This window comes from Solanum pennellii, chromosome 8 (assembly GCF_001406875.1).
Source record: "Solanum pennellii chromosome 8, SPENNV200".
NCBI lineage: Eukaryota > Viridiplantae > Streptophyta > Magnoliopsida > Solanales > Solanaceae > Solanum > Solanum pennellii.
In genome coordinates, this window is record NC_028644.1 from 1,416,039 (window position 1) to 1,434,330 (window position 18,292).

The following is an 18,292-nucleotide window of genomic DNA, read 5'->3' on the forward strand; positions in this document are numbered from 1 at the left end:
ACTTTAACTTTATCCTAGTCACTCATATATCATTTCTTTAAAAAGGGGACTTCATGAAGTTCTTTTATAAGCATTGTATTACCATTTCTTATTTGCTTCAATTAGATATCTTTACTATCTAGCCATGACTAATAACTTAATGCTAGTACTAGCATGTCTAACTTCACTAACTTGTTCTACAATGTGTTTGAGCAAGGGAAGAGAAAGTTATGTTCGCGATGCATGTAGTGTGACTCGATATCAGGACCTTTGCCTTCACTCGTTAGCATCATTCTCGAGGACGGCCAAGGACAACCCTAGCAAGTGGGCCCGGGCCGGGGTCTCGGTGACAATAAGCCAAGCCAAGGGTGTCACTCAATCCTTGTTGAAATTGAGGAAAAAGAATTTCTTGAAGGGGAAAAGTAGAGTTGCTATTTTAGATTGTGTTGAATGTTTGCAAGATGCACTTGACAATCTACACAACTCATTAGGGGTGCTAAGAAAACTTAGTAGTCAAGCTTTTAATGACCAAATGGGGGATGTGACCACTTGGTTAAGTGCTGCTCTAACTGATGAAGACACTTGCTTAGATGGACTTGAAGACAAAAAGAGAAAACAAGTTAGGTTACTCTTGAACAAAGTCACAAATGTGAGTTATATGACTAGTAATGCACTTGCTTTAGTCAACAAACTTGCAACAACAGGACCACAATGCTTAGAAAATTCATAGTAGGACTTGCAGTTTTTTCTTAATATGAATTTATTAGTCACTGCTTTGAAATACCCTTTTTTTTGTCAAGTTACATTGAGGGTCTATTAGAAGCAGCTTCTCTATCTATGTACACTCTATGACACTCTATTCTCTCCAGACCCCCTACGTATCTCGTTGTTGTTGCAAACCAGTTCCTACTAAAGGTTAAGAGTATGTAATGTAAAAAAGACTGTATTTTCCATGTAAGATTTTCTTTTTTTCCAATAAAAAACAGATTAGTTTCTTGAACCTCAGCACAAGATCATAAAGAAAAACAAATTAGGATTGAACAGCACCTATCCAATAATATTGTGTCTACTGTCTCAAGTCCAAGACTTTTTCATGCCCATATATTTGTTCAAGTAAATGTACTGACAAGAAATGAGACTCAGTAACTGAGAGATAAAATCATTAGCAAGTTTAAAGTGCTCAATTTACAGAACTATGCATAGTTATACATATCCATGATTCGAAATGCAACGCCAGTATAGGTTCAGTTCCGACAACAGTTGGTTTCCCCCTGCAGATAGTTTTTGGATTTCAGGGAAAAGAAGCGTATATCGTACATAGATTTTTACTCCTGACAGCAACTTCCAATCCACAGCTCTTCTTTTCATAAAAGCTATCAGGAAATTAAGTGAAAATGGTATATAGAAACTAGCCTTTTAAGATATATTATCTCTGCGATGCCAGTTTTTTCAGGTGTTGCAATGTTTTCTGTTTTATCCACTGCCGGTCATAGGGGAGGTAAGCCTGGATTGAGTGATCATACCTGCAGCAAGTCAACAAAGAATGCTGGAATTAGTTAACATTTCAAAAGCATAGTGAGTGCTAAGAATATTAACAATGTGTGTTCTATCGGGTATGATGGACTAGTGGCCAATTGTTTGATGTGCACGTAGCAGTTCATCCTGTTCAAGAACTGAAAGTACAGAAACCCGAGAGGTCAAATGGAAATGTGTGTAGATGTATGAGTATGTTTTAACATTAATGAGATGAACTGAAAATTTTGGTGTGAAAAAAGCAGTAGCATTTAAAGACCTGCTCACAGAGAGCCATATTTACAAGTTCAGATATGCTCATGTGTCGATAATGAAATGTGCAATACTTGCATATTTCTCTGATTTGGGATTCTATTAAAGGATGCACAGGTGGTATCTGTGTGCGTAAAAGAGAGAGTAGAGAGCAGGAGGAAGGGAGGGAGGGAGGGAGGAAGAGGTACACTAATGCACTCATATCAGCAAGGCCATCTATGAAATTGTAAAGATCTGAAATGTCGTAAGTGATTTCTCTGATGGCTGGGTTTAATTCCTTGAGTTTCCTCTCATACAAAGCACAAATTCCTGCAGGGAAAAAGAAACATAGAAAATGGCTAAACATAAGAGGGAATATTGAAGCTTAAATCACATGCACAAGGTAATTAATTTATGCAAAAAATGTGAAGAAAATGTCTTCCGCACATAATATTTGCTTCCTCCATCATCTACAACAACAACAACATACCCAATGTAATCCCACAAGTGAGATCAGTGCACACAGACCTTAACCCTACCTTTTAGAGATAGAGAGGCTGTTACCATAGACCCTTGGGTTAAAAAATATTGCGAAGTAGTTTGAAAAAGGAAATATAGAAATGAAAGAACTAACAATAATGAAATAATGAGAAATAGAAAACAGTACTACAACATATAGAAGAACGAGTAGTAACAAGAACAAAATAGTGCAATAACCAAAGCACAAACAAATACACGGGACAACTGAAATCGAAGAATAAGAAACTACGAGAATATTGCTAATACTACTGGTAAGAAAGTAGGTGCAGCTATGGCACCAAGTCTATCATGCAGAAAAGCGAGAGAACATTCAATTACCAACTAACATTCTATTCTAATCCACACCCTCCAAACCCTCCTATCTAAGGTCATGTCCTTAGTAAGCTAAAGATGCGACACGTCATGACTAATCAAGCCTGCCTCCACCTCTCCTGACTCCCGCCAAGTTATTTTGGATAATTCACCTTACAAGTTCATTACTAGCTATAGTATATGTTAAGTCCCACTATTATACCAAAACTAACATCCCAACAATGAACCTTCTTTCTTGTCATGAGGTCTATAACAACAGATTCTTGATAGCGTTTTACAAGCTTTCATGAAAGTAACCATCTATGAATGCAAAGTGCCACCTATAATGCAAAGCAAAAAAGTGCAATGTTATGGAGTTCCAATACAAAACACTTCCCTTCAACATTAAGATTTTACTTATCCCTAAAAAGTAGGTATGGGTCCCAGCCCCTTTCTACTATCTAATCCAATCATGAGAGTGATTCTGTATTTGCCTTGATTTCCTTTACCTGGAAGTCAAAAGATAGATGTCGTTCCTATATGCATCTAGCTCTAGTCCAACATAATTTCTCCCACCAAAAAAATTCTAGCCCCCCATAATTTTAGAAGTGTGACAAACGAAATAGGAAATTAGACTAACATGCTTGTATTCAGTGACAAGACAAAAAATAAGTGTTCTTCAAAGTTTCAAATAAGAGAAGGATTTTCTCCAACGGATAATAATGCAAAATGAAACTGTTTGCAAGTACTACAGGTATAAACTACTGTATTCTAGTTCAGATTTCATGCTGCTGATACAAATCCTGTTGATTAATTAAGTTTGTGAGCTTGACATCTTTTCAAGTATTGCTTCAAAGCAAGGGCAAATATATCAAGAGTGCAATGCAATTATAGCAAGGTTGCAATACATACCATCCATTGCTTGACTTATTGACTCGTAATCCATGAAAGTGCGAGTTGCTCGGTTCTGAGATGTCTGCATGAGAACAATAGTGTGCCTGTTTGCCTGCATAGCACCACCCAAAGAGTAGTCAAATAAACATGCTAGTAGCTCTTTGCCTTCATCTTGTTCTTGATGTACTTAAATTATAAGCATCATGCCAATGAGATCATGTTGTCCTCATATAGCACTCCTAATAAAATTCAATATTGTACCACTTCTCTTACATCAGAATTCAGAATGCTCATACAGCTTACCCCAAAATATATCTAAGCCTGATGAAATAGCTATATTCTCCCTGGGGATGCCCCAAGATGGAAATACCATACATAAAAAGGGATGGGAATCATGTACATTAATTTCTCTCAACTGTTAGTAAAATAGTATTGTAGATGATCCGAACTTTTATCTCTAACTAGATGCACACTGTGCGTCTTTGTATGTTTTTCGCTCTCAAAAGAAAAACAAAGTGGATGAAAGAGGTCCTTGTATTCAGAAAATGTTACTTATGTCACAGAGAGGATTGGAGACTTTAGGCACCTAGCTTTTCCAAAAGGAAAAAAGCAACATCTGAGGATAAGCATCATAAATCACAAAGAAAGTCTCTTTCCACAGAGAGAACATCTTAAAAGAGAACGTGATGCAGTACGTTCAAGGATAAGGATCATAGATCACCAAATTTATCTTTCAGGTTTCCACCAAAAGAAGATCTAAAAGAGGAAGTGATCCAGTACAGCCCAATCAATAATACTGTTTGGCAAAGACAATAAGACAATGGGATATATGATGTTGACCAAGAAAAAGGAAAGAAAGACGAGATGAGACCTTATTGAGGCAGCACCAGAATACCTTAGGGTGTGGCCATGAGAGAGCAACAGGATAATATTGCAAAAGAAGCTAATACCATCCATATGAACCAATATATCCTCCTCATTATATAGAGCTAAGACTATTCCAAAATCAGCAAAGATAGGTTAACTGGAACAGAGGTTCAACCTATTCAAAAAATTATTTCACAGTGGAACTTCCTCGAGGAAATGTTTCTTACACTACCAGCGAGTCAGGAAACACTATACCCTCAATGACTATTACAACTATCATCTTTATAATCATTGAGAGTATGACTGGTATAGTTTCAGATATTCTTTTGACGAAGTATAGTTTCAGATATTCATAGCTACGATATGGTCATATCTCTATTATCGCTTCTCACTTTACCTATCTACCATCCATTTCCACTTCTATGACCAGTTAACACTATAAGGACCCCAAGTAGGCATGTACACAATCATACAACCATCAGTAACTCAAGATTAGTTTATGCTACAACTCCCTGTAGCTGACTCATCTGCGTACACTCGAAACATTGTGTGCCTCCCAGGTACATCAAAACCATAAAGTGGATGAGTTTGGGAAAAGATATGCACAATAAAACAAATAATAAAAACTTCACCTAGTGAATGGTTTTTACTTTCTTTTCTCTAGACTTCTGAAAACAAGAATTCATTTACATGTTAATGTTCTAAAAGGAAAAACTAAAGTCTTTCTTAAAGGAGGAAAAGCAAAGACTTTGTAATGGTGTTCACTACTACTTATAGTCCTCTTGCAACCCACTTCACCCCAGAAAACAATAACTAAATAGATAAATTTCAAAAAACACCAAAAATATAAGAGGCACAACCGATTTGCTCATCAGTTCAGTTAATATACTTCTACAACATGTCAACCACCACATTTTTTTGATGAAGTAATGTATATGTAAACCACACATTTTTTTTTTTGATGAAGTAATGTATATGTCAACCATCACATGGAAACACAAAATTACAGATACATCATCTCTGGGACATAGTTGGTGCAAAACTACTCCTTTTTTTTTAATTAGTGTGTAAAACTGCTCTTCTAACCATCAATTTTGCTACCATAAAGTTCATAATGGCATAATAAGGGGTAACAGGTGTAAGCCAACACCTCTTACCAATCCTTATTTCTCTATGACAGAGTTGTTTGGTCATTTGAGGTCACAGCAAACCTCAAACTGCATAATAAGGGGTAACAGGTGTAAGCCAACACCTCTTACCAATCCTTTTTTCTCTATGACAGAGTTGTTTGGTCATTTGAGGTCACAGCAAACCTCAAACTGTGTTGTACCTGGGGTAAAAGATGAAATTTCCAATTGTCACTAGTATGCCTCAACCGATCAACCATTCCTTTGTGAACAAGGCTTCTCTTCATTACAAACAATTGTTCAACCATTGTATATGTTAAACAATAAATTGCACATAATTGAAAACCGAAGCTGAAGTCACATGAAATGTGTAACTTTGTTCCATCAACCCCTTTGATTACCTCAGTTCCAAGAAAGAGAACAGACGACACGGATTCCAACACTAAAACACAAAGCTAAACTAAGACAAGATTGGAGTTGTAACCTACTGCTTGCTACTTCATCAAACAATCAAGTAGTGTATGGTTAATATAACCCACGAGATTCTCTTTCCCCCTCTTCCTCCATCCACAAACCAAACTACAACAACAACAACAACAACCTAGTGTAATTCCGTAGGTGGGGGTATAGGAGGATAGAATGTATGCAGATCTTACCCCTACCTTGAGAAGGCAGAGACGTCGTTTCTGATACAGCATTGGCTGAACCAATGATGAAAAAGAGGCGGCAGTAACAAGGAGAAACAGCAAGAAATAAGTTATCGAGGTTAAAGAAACAAACAAGTAGTAATAGAATCTAAAGATAAGGGGGAAAAGGAAGAGCAATACTAATACTCAGAGAATGGAAAAGAAATACGCCTAACTTCCTACTAATCTTATGCCCTAAACGTGGATCTCCGCACCGTCTTACCAAGGGTCATGTCATCGGTGAGCTAAAGATGCACTATATCCTCCACCCACAAACCCCAAAAAAAAGTAAATATTCTATGTAGGATTTCTTATTGCTTTTGCAATTAAATCACCCATTATCCCCTAGATACATGGTTGCCAGATACCCATGGGAAAACACATCGCAAAACTTGTATATTCAAAGCCATGGAGTCCCGGAGCTCTTATTTTAAGAGTTAGTGATATTCCCTTTACTGCAGATTCAACAGCACCTGTACTGCACCTTAATTCCCATAGCTCTTTTTTCAAACCATTCATCCACTTCCCTTTACTCCAATGGCAAATTTTAGAAAACAAAGATGCTACTGAAGCTGTAGTAGCATCCTGGATGTTCTGTTCTCCACCCCACCAAAGGAAAAAAAAAAGAAGCAAAATAGATAAATAAAGCTACATTATGTAGTGTAGTTCTTTAACCAGCCTCAACTAATACATTATGTTAGTAAAAGCTTTAAACCAGCCATAATCATCTCAGCAAACAAAAGCAAAAACAACAACATATCCGGAATAAACCCACAAAGTGAAGTGTGAGAGGGTATCGAGTCTACGCAGACCTTACTCCTACATCTTCAAGGTAGAGAAGCTAAATTTATACAAAAAGTACAAGCAAGCTAATCCAAGAGGAGGCAAAACATTTTTGAAAAAAAAAAAAAACTCTGCTTCAAATACCATACAATGTCATAGGGTTCAAAAGAACAAGACATAAATTCATAAACCCCAAAACAAATAGCATAAATATCCTATTTTCTACTTTCCTATAACATTAAGAAACTTAAGTACATCCACAATTGAAGAATAAGCAAATCGGAGCCCTAACATTCGGATTAGTCAAAATATTTACCAAAAAAATTGTAAAATTATAGAAAAATCACATAAAATTCAAGGAAAAGGCATAGAAACAATATCGTAATTGAGAAAAACAACATTACCATTTTACGAATGAACAAGGATTGAGCCTGTATTGGCTGAATATTGAAGCAGAGAATCGGAAAATCTGTTCCTTAAGGGGAACGGCGGAAGGCGGCGGAGTCTTCGCGATTGTTCCGGCCACTGTTTTTCCAATCAAATAATACAGGTTGACGGAACGGGACGACTCGTTAATGTTTTAACAAAGCAAAAAAGAAAAAGTCAAAAATACCCCTCAATTTTTATTTATTTTTTCCGTTTTATTTTATGTGTGTTTTAAACGGGCTAAAAAAAAAGGAAAATGTAATTGGTTAAACAAATATATACTCATCATCGTAATTATAGTTTTAGTTGATTACCACTCTCAATCAACATTGAGCGATATTTATGTGGGTTGGCTTTCGAGTTTGTATATTTCAAATTTTTTCTGATATAATTTTGTATAACTTTTGTATAGTTTAATTTTCTATAATAAAATTTTATACAATTGTTTAAAGTTCAGAGTTTATGCAAAAATAGTTGAAGCATCAATTATGCAAATGGGGTAGCTTTAACTGTATCTACAATCGGTAACTACGCAAACTATAACTATGGAGCATAATTAAATTTATTATAGGGAACTTTCACATATAACCACTTAAAAAGAATTAATTACTCTCCATGACTATAGTTTGATAATTACAATTTGTATCTAAATGTTATATAGAGGAGAGAGTTGAGCGAGACTGGGAGAGATAGGAGGGAAATAGGGGGAGAAAGGTGAATTGTATATGTATATTGTTTAGATAATTGTGTATTATACATATTTATTTGCGTATATGGTAAGAGACATTGGGAGAGGGAGGAGAGAGGCGAACGAGACTGGAAGAGGGAGGAGAGAGGTGAGCGAGATCGAGAGAGAGGGGAGAGGAGAGAGGCGAGCGAAAGAGGACAGAGAGTGGGAGAGAGGTGAATTGTATATGTGTATAATAGTATATAACTGTATATTATACATATGCATTTGTATATATGACACGCGAGATTGGGATAGGGAGGAGAGATGCGAGCGAGATTGAAAGAGGGAGGAGATAAGTGAGAGAGAGAGAGAGGACAGAGAGTGGGAGAGAGGTGAATTTTATATGTATATAAGTTAAATAATTGTATATTATACATATGTATTTATATATCCTGGCGAATTATACATATACAAACGTGACTAATCATACAAACTCGAAGTCAGTCCACGTAATTAATGTATAATGTTAGTCACGAGTGCTAATTATAGTAAATTATAACTATGATAATTAATTAAATTGTATAAGTTTGTTTAGCTGCGTAATTTTCCCTTTATTATAATGACTATTTATGAAACCCAAAAAATGTGTATAAAAACCTATTATACATTCATATATATCCTCATATAAGGTGGATACATCGTAAGTGTATAATATTTCCATCCTGATTTATATGACATAATTGAAATTTTGAGTGACAACGACGTTGTTTTTATTTACCCAAATTTCTTTATATATATATATATATATTAAAAATTTTGAAAATTTTATGCGCAAAATTTCGATCAAACTTAAATTGTTTCATTCTAAAAAAATAAAAAGTGTCAGATAAATCAATATAGAGAATATGAAATTAGCCCCGGAAGCTTAGGCAAAACATAAGAATAAATACTTAAAACAACAAACAACAATATATTATTCATAATTATATCTCAATTATTACAATACTTATACTAAAATGTTCACACAATATTAGCAATTCAATATTAACTTTGATGTAATATATTTAATAATTAGAATAATTGGGATCGTCTCTCCAATGAAATTTATCAATGGTAGCCTGTGAATAGGTGAAAAAAGGAATAAGTCAAATTTCACATAATATAATACTAATAAAGTAAATAAATTAATTACATAAATCTATGATATGTATTAAAACTGAATTATGTATGCAATATATTTGAATTATAATTGTTTTTTGAAATATATTATGTTTGTTTGGTAAAAAATTGTCACATTGTGTTATAAGTGTATTAAAATGTGTGATAAATGTATTATCCATCATTAAAACTTGTACTATAAATAAATTAAGACGTACTTTTACTATATAGGTATCTTCTGATGTGACTGATTCACCAGGAAATTCTCCTGATCTCACGGGTTGTGGATCTAATTTTTCTCCCTCGTATAAAATAAAGTGTTTTACAGGTACTCCATTTCCATCTATTAGAAATTTTTCAAACTCTTGATTGATTTTTTGGATATCTTGTAATTCCCTCATAAATCTCCAAAGATTGTCACTACGATCATCATTAATTTCAACCTGTTAAACAAAGTACAATATATTTAAACAAATAATTTATTTATCCCTATTTTACTTTAGGTTTAATGTTAAAAAATGACAAAAGTCCCACATCGGTGATTAATGAGATGAGTGGACTCCTCATAACGCTTGGACCTAATTTCACATGGTATCAGAGAAGCGCCCGATGCGTGAGATGGGGTGTTAAAGAATGACAAAAGTCTCACATCGATGATTAATGAGATTTTTATAGTTAATCTACAAAATTAATTTATCATTTAAAGCCAACATATTATGAGTTTTGGTTTTTGTAATATGCAATTAAATTAAATATGTTTGATTTTTTTTCTTAATTTTTTTTCAATATAATTATTATTATTAGAAATAATAAATGTAAATAATACATCTAAACTATCTCAGCTTTTTAAGTTTCATATCCAAAGCATTGAGAATATGAGTTTTTTTTAACCTAAATTATCACTTATTAGTTTGAGAAACATACATTCTCTCTTTTATTTGTAAAATATTTCACCTTGACAAAAAATCAATAATAAACTATTAATATTAATCAAAAATTAAAGATTAAAGTATTATTATCTCCCCAAAAATATTTTTTTAAAAAAAATAAAATTAAAATTATTTTTCTTATCCCAATCCACTACCCCCTACTCTCCCGACAATCCCCCCTCCCTTTATTTTTTTTATATAATATCTTTTAAAAAATTCATACTTCATTCTCTCCTCAAATTCACCCACTCATTCCCTAAAAAAATATTATTATAATTTTTTAAAAATTAAAATCCCTAGAGAAATGAGATCAGTAAATAAGTGAAAGGATAAAATACATCGATATAAGTTGATTCTTTTTTAATTGAAAAGATATTAAAGTTATAGTTATAATTAAAATACTTTGAATCCAAATTATATATATATATATATATGTATATATATATCCTTTAAATGAATTAAAATTTAAATTTTATACAGAATGTATTAGATATATCGAATCAAATATCATATAGTTATACTTTATCGTTTTAGATAAATCAAATTAAATTAAATATCATATAATTATACCTTATCGAAAATTGGGAATTTGGCAAGTTGTCGAATTTCTTCTACTCCCAAATTTTTTTCTTCTTCTCCTGGTGCAATTTCAGGAATATCTTTTTCTCTTCTTGACCAGCTACTAAAGTGTAACATTGATCTATGATGATGAGTATTTTCCATCTCATAAAAAAATCCCAAAACCTCAAATCCTTAAAAAAAAAAAAAGTTAATTGAACTAAAAAGAAATACTTATAAATAATCATATGACAATTAGAAAATATAAATAAATAAAAAATCAAGTAAATATTACTATTATAACATAATAACAATATGTTTCTGTCTATGACTATACTTAGATTTTACCTCTACCGCATGAAGGTACATAAAAAAATCGTGTCGATTGCTCAAGTAGCACATATTAAAATAAAAATAATGAAAATATTTCAAAATAAGAAAATATTATATTCAATAGTATATATATATATATATAAAAACAATAACTATAATAAAATAAAATAATAACTCAATCACAATAAATAAAAAGTAATAGCAGAGATCGAGGAACTAGATACTACGAGATTGATATTAACACTGGTGATATAAAAGGAGAAAACCTATATATCTAGATGGATAACGAAAAATATTTAACTACCTACTAATCAATTTTCTAATTCACGACCTCCATAATTTTTTATAAAATCATGTCCTCTGTAAATTAAAAATATGTTATTTTTCGGAAAATGAAAATTATCGAAGGCAAACAATAATTATAAAAGTTAAAAATGATACCTCCCCCAAAGGATGATATTTTGCCTCTGTACCGTTCACGTAGATCATTGAGAAACTTGATTTCCTGTCTTGCCCATTTAGAACTAAAAAAATTATAAAAATAAATAAATAAATAAATAAATAAAGTGTGAATATATATATNTTTTCTTTAGAATCAACGACTCGTTATAACAATCGATAAATATTCAGCTAACAACATTATTTATAGAGTGGGTTAAAACTCACAATTATTTAAGAGATTGAAGCTTAATAATTTAATTTTGGTGTTATAATAAAAATAATAGTAAAATTTCATTTATTTGTGGGTGTTTAATTTTGTAAGATTGTTAATAGCTTAAACTTAAAACTCATAATTTGTGACAAATTTAAGGATTTTTTTAATATTTCTCTTATAAAATAAGGGAAACGTTCTGTTTCCATTTATTTATCTTATATTCATTTTTTCTTATTGTTCATTTCAAAAGGAATATATCTTCTCCGTTACATAACATGTTTAAGATCATCATATTTAAAAAAAAAAAATTTATCTTTTTAATTTAAGATTATAATATTTGTCGAAAAAATATTTTTATTTTTTTTAAACTCTTTATCAAATTAAAATAAGACAATCAAATTCAAACGAACGATTTTTTTTTTTTTTTACCCTCCCATAGGAATATTAACAATTAGCAGGACCATCCCATTGTATCTGTCCCTAATCTCAAAACCTGTTTTTGATCCCTGTAAAATATTACCAAAAAAAATAAATTAATACAATTCTAATTGTTTATCCAAAGGGGAAAAATTAGTTATAAATATAATTATGAAATAATCTTAAATTTTTTGTCACAAACTTGTGCAGAAAGGAAAATCTTGGATATATTTATCAACTTGATAGAAGAAGATAATTTTTTTAAAGAATAAACAAGTGTATTAGAATAAAATATTACTCTTTTTGTTCTAATTTACATGATATTATATATTTATGTATATTTAAATTAAATTAATCTTGATTTGTATTTTCGAATATAGTTTTTTTCATCATATTGAGCCGATTTAATCCAATTTAACATTCAAAGAATAATTAGATAAATTGGGATAGAGGGAGAGCAACGATAACAACTACAACGATATACTAAGTATAATTAATTTTACATTCGGAATTTAAAAGGGTGATATATATGCGATCTTATCCCTCCATAGCTAAAAAATCTTATGAAAGGAGAAATGTTACTTCAGATCCGTCAGAAGTTTCACTATGGAGATTCGGAAAAAAAAATATAATGCATGAGATTCAAACTTGAAACCTTAGAGTGAATTTTAAACGTATCCTAACATTAAGGGAATTCAATTTTTTTTTTTATATATACATGTTACTAGAGGAGTTCGCGTGAACATTCTCACCTCCTCTAAATTCGCCCTTAACTTACCCTCGACTCAAACAAAGCATATTGAAATCACGTATTGAAATTAAACATAGTAGTATTGAAGAAGTCACGACAAAAGTAAAGTAACAACAACAAATAATACGATACTTGATACGAAGAAAACAACTGAAAACTAAGAATATTATATATAAGAAGAACAAATGAGAAATTAAAGTAACATGAAAACTATATTGTAAAAATTCTAAAATCATTAAACATAAAATGAAAGCAATTCAAAATTCTTACCATTTCAAATGCTGTGTAGTGATATATATTTTGATTGTAACATGCTTTAATAATATTCAAAGATGGAGAATATGTTGATGCAATCCTTGGGAATTTTGGTGATGAGATAGAGAAATTAATATCACCCTTAAAAAATAAAGAATTGGAAGACTCAATATGAGAAATATTCTTATAGGATAAATTTAAATATGATTTTTTTACCCTAGGAATATAACATGAAGGATGTGAATAATTTGAATTTGTTTTTAGTTTGACAAATGATTGAACACTAAAAGGTGATGATGCAAAAACCATAGAAGCCATTTTTTTATTTGTTTTTTTTTGGGAGGTTTTTGGTTTGGTAGAGGAAAAGGGTTTTCTCTATCTATAGTTCTATTTGATTTGAACAACAATGACTTCTATATATAATAATAAAATAATATATATAAACATATTTATAAATATATGAATATGTAGGGTGTCAAACTTTGGTAAACAGAATTATCTGATATTTATTTTTAATATCAGATAATAACTAGTCTATTAACAAATACATGTTATGTATGTATTAATGTTGTGATATCGAATAGTCGAGATAAGCACGACCTGATGTTTGGTTATTATATAAAATTATTCATAATTTATTATGTTAAAACATAGAGTTCGGAGACTAAAGGGTATAAAATATTAACAAAAATTTCAAAATGATATATAAAATTTTATATTAACCAATTTTATTTTTTTTAGAAAATCGCTGCCTAGGCAGCGATTTCCATTTTTTTAAAAAAAATATTTTTTTTTAGAAATTCGCTGCCTAGGCATCGATTTTCTAAAGAAAAAATCGCTGCCTAGGTAGCTATTTGAATTTATTTTTTTAAAAAAAAATTACATTTTGCAAAATCGCTGCAGTAGCAGCGATTTTACTTTTTCCGGTTAAGAAAATCGCTGTTGTTCCAGCAATTTTGTCGTTTTGGTCAAAATAAAATTTTATATACCGTTTTGAAATTTTTGTTAATATTTTATATCCTTTAGGCTCCGAACTCCTAAAACATATGCGGAGTTCAAGTTTTGATGAACAAAATTATGAAATACTATTATATTGATGAGAAATATTTACTATTTGTTCAAATAATTGAAATGCACGTAAATTGATCTATAAAGGGAAAAAAAAAGGTATAAAACAAAAATATGAATATTTAGGGAACAAGTCATTCTCATTGATGATGAATTGGCTTTTTTTTATTCTTGACTTGGTAATAAACAATAAGTACTTTTCTTATGTAAGAGACCAAAGGAGCAATGTGTTTCTTGTGATCTAACATAGTAAAATAGTTCTTCAATAGAAAGCCCCTTTTAATTATCTAATTTACAAAATTATAAAAAAGTTTGGTTAAAAGGAAATATTTGAATAATTGTTAAGAAAAATTAAGGAATCTCATATGTTATTATTTCATATCAATTTAATACTGGAAGCCACCTTAAGTGAGTTTTGAGTATATATGGTTTAGTATTATTTTTTCTTAAAACAAATTAATTGTGAGAAAAATAAATTCAATAAATATATTTAGATTCTTACTTAAATGGGAAAATGCTTAAACATGTCACTGAACTTGGTGAAAAGATTCGTATATATCATCAGTTAAAAGTTTAGCTTATTTATGTCATTTTTGTTTTAGAAATGACTCATTCATATATTTATTTGTTAACAGAAAACAATTTCAGATTCACAAAAATATTTTTGATCCCTTTTTACATATAAAATGCATAAATGTGTCATCAAATTCTGAGAGAAAACTTACTTATACCGTCCGTAAAAAGTTCGATTCATCTATGTCATTTTAGTTAACAAATAATGGAACACATGAACTTTTTTTCAAACGGAAATGACATAGTGAACCAAACTTTTAACGAATGATATAGAGAAGGTTTATCTACGCCATTGGTTAAAAGTTTGGCTTATTTATGCCATTTTAATTTGGCAAAGGGCGTATCCACACATTTATTTGTTAACTGAAAATAATTTTTGTTTTGCAAAAATATTTTCTTTTTACACGTGGTCAGCTATGATTCGGCAACATCATTACTTAAATCTTTTTTTTTTTAAAAAAGGTGAATTTCGCAAATATGTCGTTGAACTTTGAGAGAAGGATCATTTGTACCATCCCATAAAAGTTTGGTTCATCCATTTTACTAAACAAATGATAGAATGAATGAACATTTTCTCAAACGAAAATGATATAAATGAGCCAAACTTTTAACGGATGACATAGATGAATCGTTTTCCGAAGTTTGATGGCCAGTTCGAGCCTTTTCTAGGGGCAAAGCTAGTTGGGGGTTCGTGAACCCTATATTTATACTAGAAAATTAAGTAATAACTTATGAATCTCCAACAAAACTAATCAACAACTTAATAATAAAAAAGTGAAAGAAAATTTAAAAAAACCCCGAACTCCTAATACTGACTATGCATCTGTCGCTACCCTTTTCCCTTTTAAAATTTCATTATTTGACCTTATATATTAAGCCTTACACTTATTTGATTTTTTAAATTACAAATATGTTAATTTTAAGATTTTTGATTCATCTCAATATTAAAACCCAAAGAACTATATATATATATATATATATATATATATATATATATTATTTTTTCTTTAAAAAAAATGGGTCACTTTTATATTATTATTTTATTGGAACATAAAAAAGAAAAAGGTGGGGTAAGTAGTGAGGCATCATTTTAAATAAAAAAATTATTCTTCTTTTAGAAAAGGTCTGTCTTCTTCTTTAAATAAATTGGACTGTAACTTTAAATTGAAGACCCAAAAAGGGTAATTGTGTGTTTAAATTATAATAATAATAATAATAATGATGATAATAATAATAATAATAATAATAATAATAATAATAATAATAAAACGAATGGTGTAATTGTTTTAATTTAGAATAGTTACCAATATACCCAACTAAATTAAATTAATCATCGATACTGATTGAAATATACAAAAATTATACATTAATTATATATAAAAGTCGAACCAAATTGAACAAATAAATCCATTTTATTTGAGTTTATGATTTCATTTGGTTTATATTTTAAAAAATCGATAATATACTATTTGATTTTAATTTTATTAATAAAAATTGGAGAAATAGCCGAATTGAATGGACAAATTAACTAATGATTTTATTCAAAAAAAAAAAAAAACATCCCTAAATATCTTATATATATTTTCAACAAAATATTCATGAAAACAAAATAATCGAAAACCAAAAAAGTTTCAATATATGTACACCGAATAAAAGATTTTATTTTCGCTTATGATTGTATAAATAACTATAAATTAATTTGATTTTCGCCTAATCCAAACTGATTCGTAAACATCTCTAAATAATAATTAATATTCATTATAATTTTTTAAGTCGAATAAAAGGAGAATAAATATACCTTATTGATATGTCGTTATCCTTTTTTTTTTTTTTTAATTTGAAGTTAAAAAGTTATCTTCAATGATTTATTGATGCCATTATGCCTTACGTATTTAGTGAGTTTCACATTCAAATGTGAAAAATGAGCACTCAAAATAGGCCCACTTTGAAGAAAAACCAAAAAATAAAATTTTAAAAAAATTGAGTTACACTTTTTTATAATTAAAAAATAATAGGAAGAAGTTAAGCTATAAAATAATGGAAAAATTGTATATAATAGCAAACCAATAACCTAAATTAAATGGAATAGCTAGGGTTTGATTTAATTGTGCTCCATAGCAAACATTAGCTAAAATTTGCCAGCGTCTCTCTCCCAAAAATCTCGCTCACCACTCTCCATTCTCGCTCGCCTCTCTCGCTTTATACACAGAAGTGTATAATTCTGTTTCTGTTTTGTATAAAGCGAGAGAAAATTGTATATACACATGCAAAAATGTATATCCTTGTGTTATACACTTAATTATACAATTTACAAACATTTTACTTCAAATATTGCAGAGAAAAAAACCAACGAATTATACAATTGCGAATTATACAATTGCAGTGAAATACAATTTTCTCTAGCTTTATACAACAGAAGTGTATATATTGTGTTTCTGTTTTTGTATAAAGCGAGAAAAACATATATCTTCTTGCTATACACTTATAATTATGCAATATACATACATTTTAATTCGATTCAACTATATGCAAAAACAAATTATACAATTGCAGCGAAATAGGCCAGCGAATTATACAATTTAGGCTAACGAATTATACAATTGTATATGTATAGCAAATTATACAGTTTTATGTTTGCTATGGAGCGCAATTATGCAAAGTTTGCTATAGTATACAAATATGAATTTTTTGTTTGCTATATGTGAAAGTTGCCATAAAATAATTAACCTTATCAAAAAGAAATTAAAATACCTTTTTTTATGATAAAAAATTTTATTTTCAAATTAAAAATTGAGAAACTTATAGTTAACTTCCTTGTATATATATTCACTCAAGTTTTTCATGGTATTTGATTTTTCTAAATCTAATTTTTAATAAGAAATACTTTTTTATAATTAAAAGAAAAAGAAGACATTTAAAAGTGATGTGGAGGGGATATTATTTTTCTAATTATGAGTTAGTTATTATATTTTTACTGATCAATAAAAAAAATGTAGGATATTTACGTTGATACAGAAGGAAAATTATTTTTCTTCAGCATAAGTAAATCTTATATTTTCAGTTGTCTTAAAATAGTTACAATTAATTATTATTTATATAAATGAGATATAATTTTTCTTAAATATAAGTTATATTTGATATATTTAGTATTCTTAGAAAATAATTAATTATAATTATATTTTCATCTATGGATGATCGTGTTCTATTCTTTATTATAATATATAAAAACTTTGAGTAATATTTTATGATATATTTATCATATTGATATGTAAAAATTATAGTTTATCGTATTTTTGTTTAAAATATTGGATTAATGTAATCTAATTTAATTTTGAAAATTAGTAAAATTGATTATGAAAAAACGCAACGTGATAATTAAAAGTGAATAAAGGTAGTAATATTTGTCATTTCACAAAACCAATGCATCAATGACACTATTCTTCCTCTTTTACCCTTGAAAATATGCATTAAACCAACATCGGAAAACTAAATAATTAATTCCTGTTCATTGATCAATTTTTATTTTATTTTTTTATGATGATAAGGAAAACCCGCAGCCGCTACCCTT

General features: G+C 29.8%; 3 protein-coding genes across 4 annotated transcripts; 1 reads left to right on the forward strand and 2 right to left on the reverse strand.

The window, feature by feature from the left end:
- Positions 1-49: 49 nt before the first annotated feature.
- Positions 50-979, forward strand: LOC107028674 (pectinesterase inhibitor 6-like). The gene has a single exon (XM_015229840.1). The coding sequence runs from the start codon at positions 125-127 to the stop codon at positions 707-709; it is 585 nt and encodes a 194-aa protein (XP_015085326.1). The 5' UTR covers positions 50-124; the 3' UTR covers positions 710-979.
- Positions 980-1,046: 67 nt separating this feature from the next.
- On the reverse strand, positions 1,047-7,495 carry LOC107028676 (enhancer of rudimentary homolog). Of its 2 annotated transcripts, XM_015229842.2 has the most exons (5): positions 7,336-7,495; positions 3,487-3,580; positions 1,953-2,073; positions 1,393-1,502; positions 1,113-1,250 (listed from the first exon to the last, which is right to left on the reverse strand). In XM_015229842.2, exons 1-4 carry the CDS (start codon positions 7,336-7,338, stop codon positions 1,406-1,408), a joined length of 315 nt encoding a protein of 104 aa, XP_015085328.1. In that variant the 5' UTR covers positions 7,339-7,495; the 3' UTR covers positions 1,113-1,250; positions 1,393-1,405. The 2 variants fall into 2 exon arrangements, with proteins under 2 accessions (XP_015085327.1, XP_015085328.1); XM_015229841.2 differs by having other exon boundaries at positions 1,047-1,502.
- Positions 7,496-8,977: 1,482 nt separating this feature from the next.
- Positions 8,978-13,491, reverse strand: LOC107028835. The gene is made up of 6 exons (XM_015230046.2): positions 13,099-13,491; positions 12,090-12,166; positions 11,447-11,529; positions 10,685-10,866; positions 9,404-9,628; positions 8,978-9,145 (listed from the first exon to the last, which is right to left on the reverse strand). Exons 1-6 carry the CDS (start codon positions 13,399-13,401, stop codon positions 9,092-9,094), a joined length of 924 nt encoding a protein of 307 aa, XP_015085532.1. The 5' UTR covers positions 13,402-13,491; the 3' UTR covers positions 8,978-9,091.
- Between the last annotated feature and the right edge of the window lie 4,801 nt (positions 13,492-18,292).

Bases quoted from the DNA above. Each gene is read 5' to 3' on its own strand.
- LOC107028676 (XM_015229841.2), bottom strand. The intron at 2,074-3,486 runs GTATGTATTGCA...TTTTCCCTGCAG, and splicing joins AATAAGTCAAGCAATGGATG to GAATTTGTGCTTTGTATGAG. The intron at 1,503-1,952 runs GTACCTCTTCCT...GACTTGCTGCAG, and splicing joins GCTGATATGAGTGCATTAGT to GTATGATCACTCAATCCAGG.
- LOC107028835 (XM_015230046.2), bottom strand. From the start codon at position 13,401: ATGGCTTCTATGGTTTTTGCATCATCACCTTTTAGTGTTCAATCATTT. The intron at 11,530-12,089 runs GTAAAAAAAAAA...TAATTTTTTTAG, and splicing joins GTTAATATTCCTATGGGAGG to TTCTAAATGGGCAAGACAGG. The intron at 9,629-10,684 runs GTATAATTATAT...TTTGTTTAACAG, and splicing joins AATTCCCAATTTTCGATAAG to GTTGAAATTAATGATGATCG.
- LOC107028674 (XM_015229840.1), top strand. From the start codon at position 125: ATGACTAATAACTTAATGCTAGTACTAGCATGTCTAACTTCACTAACT.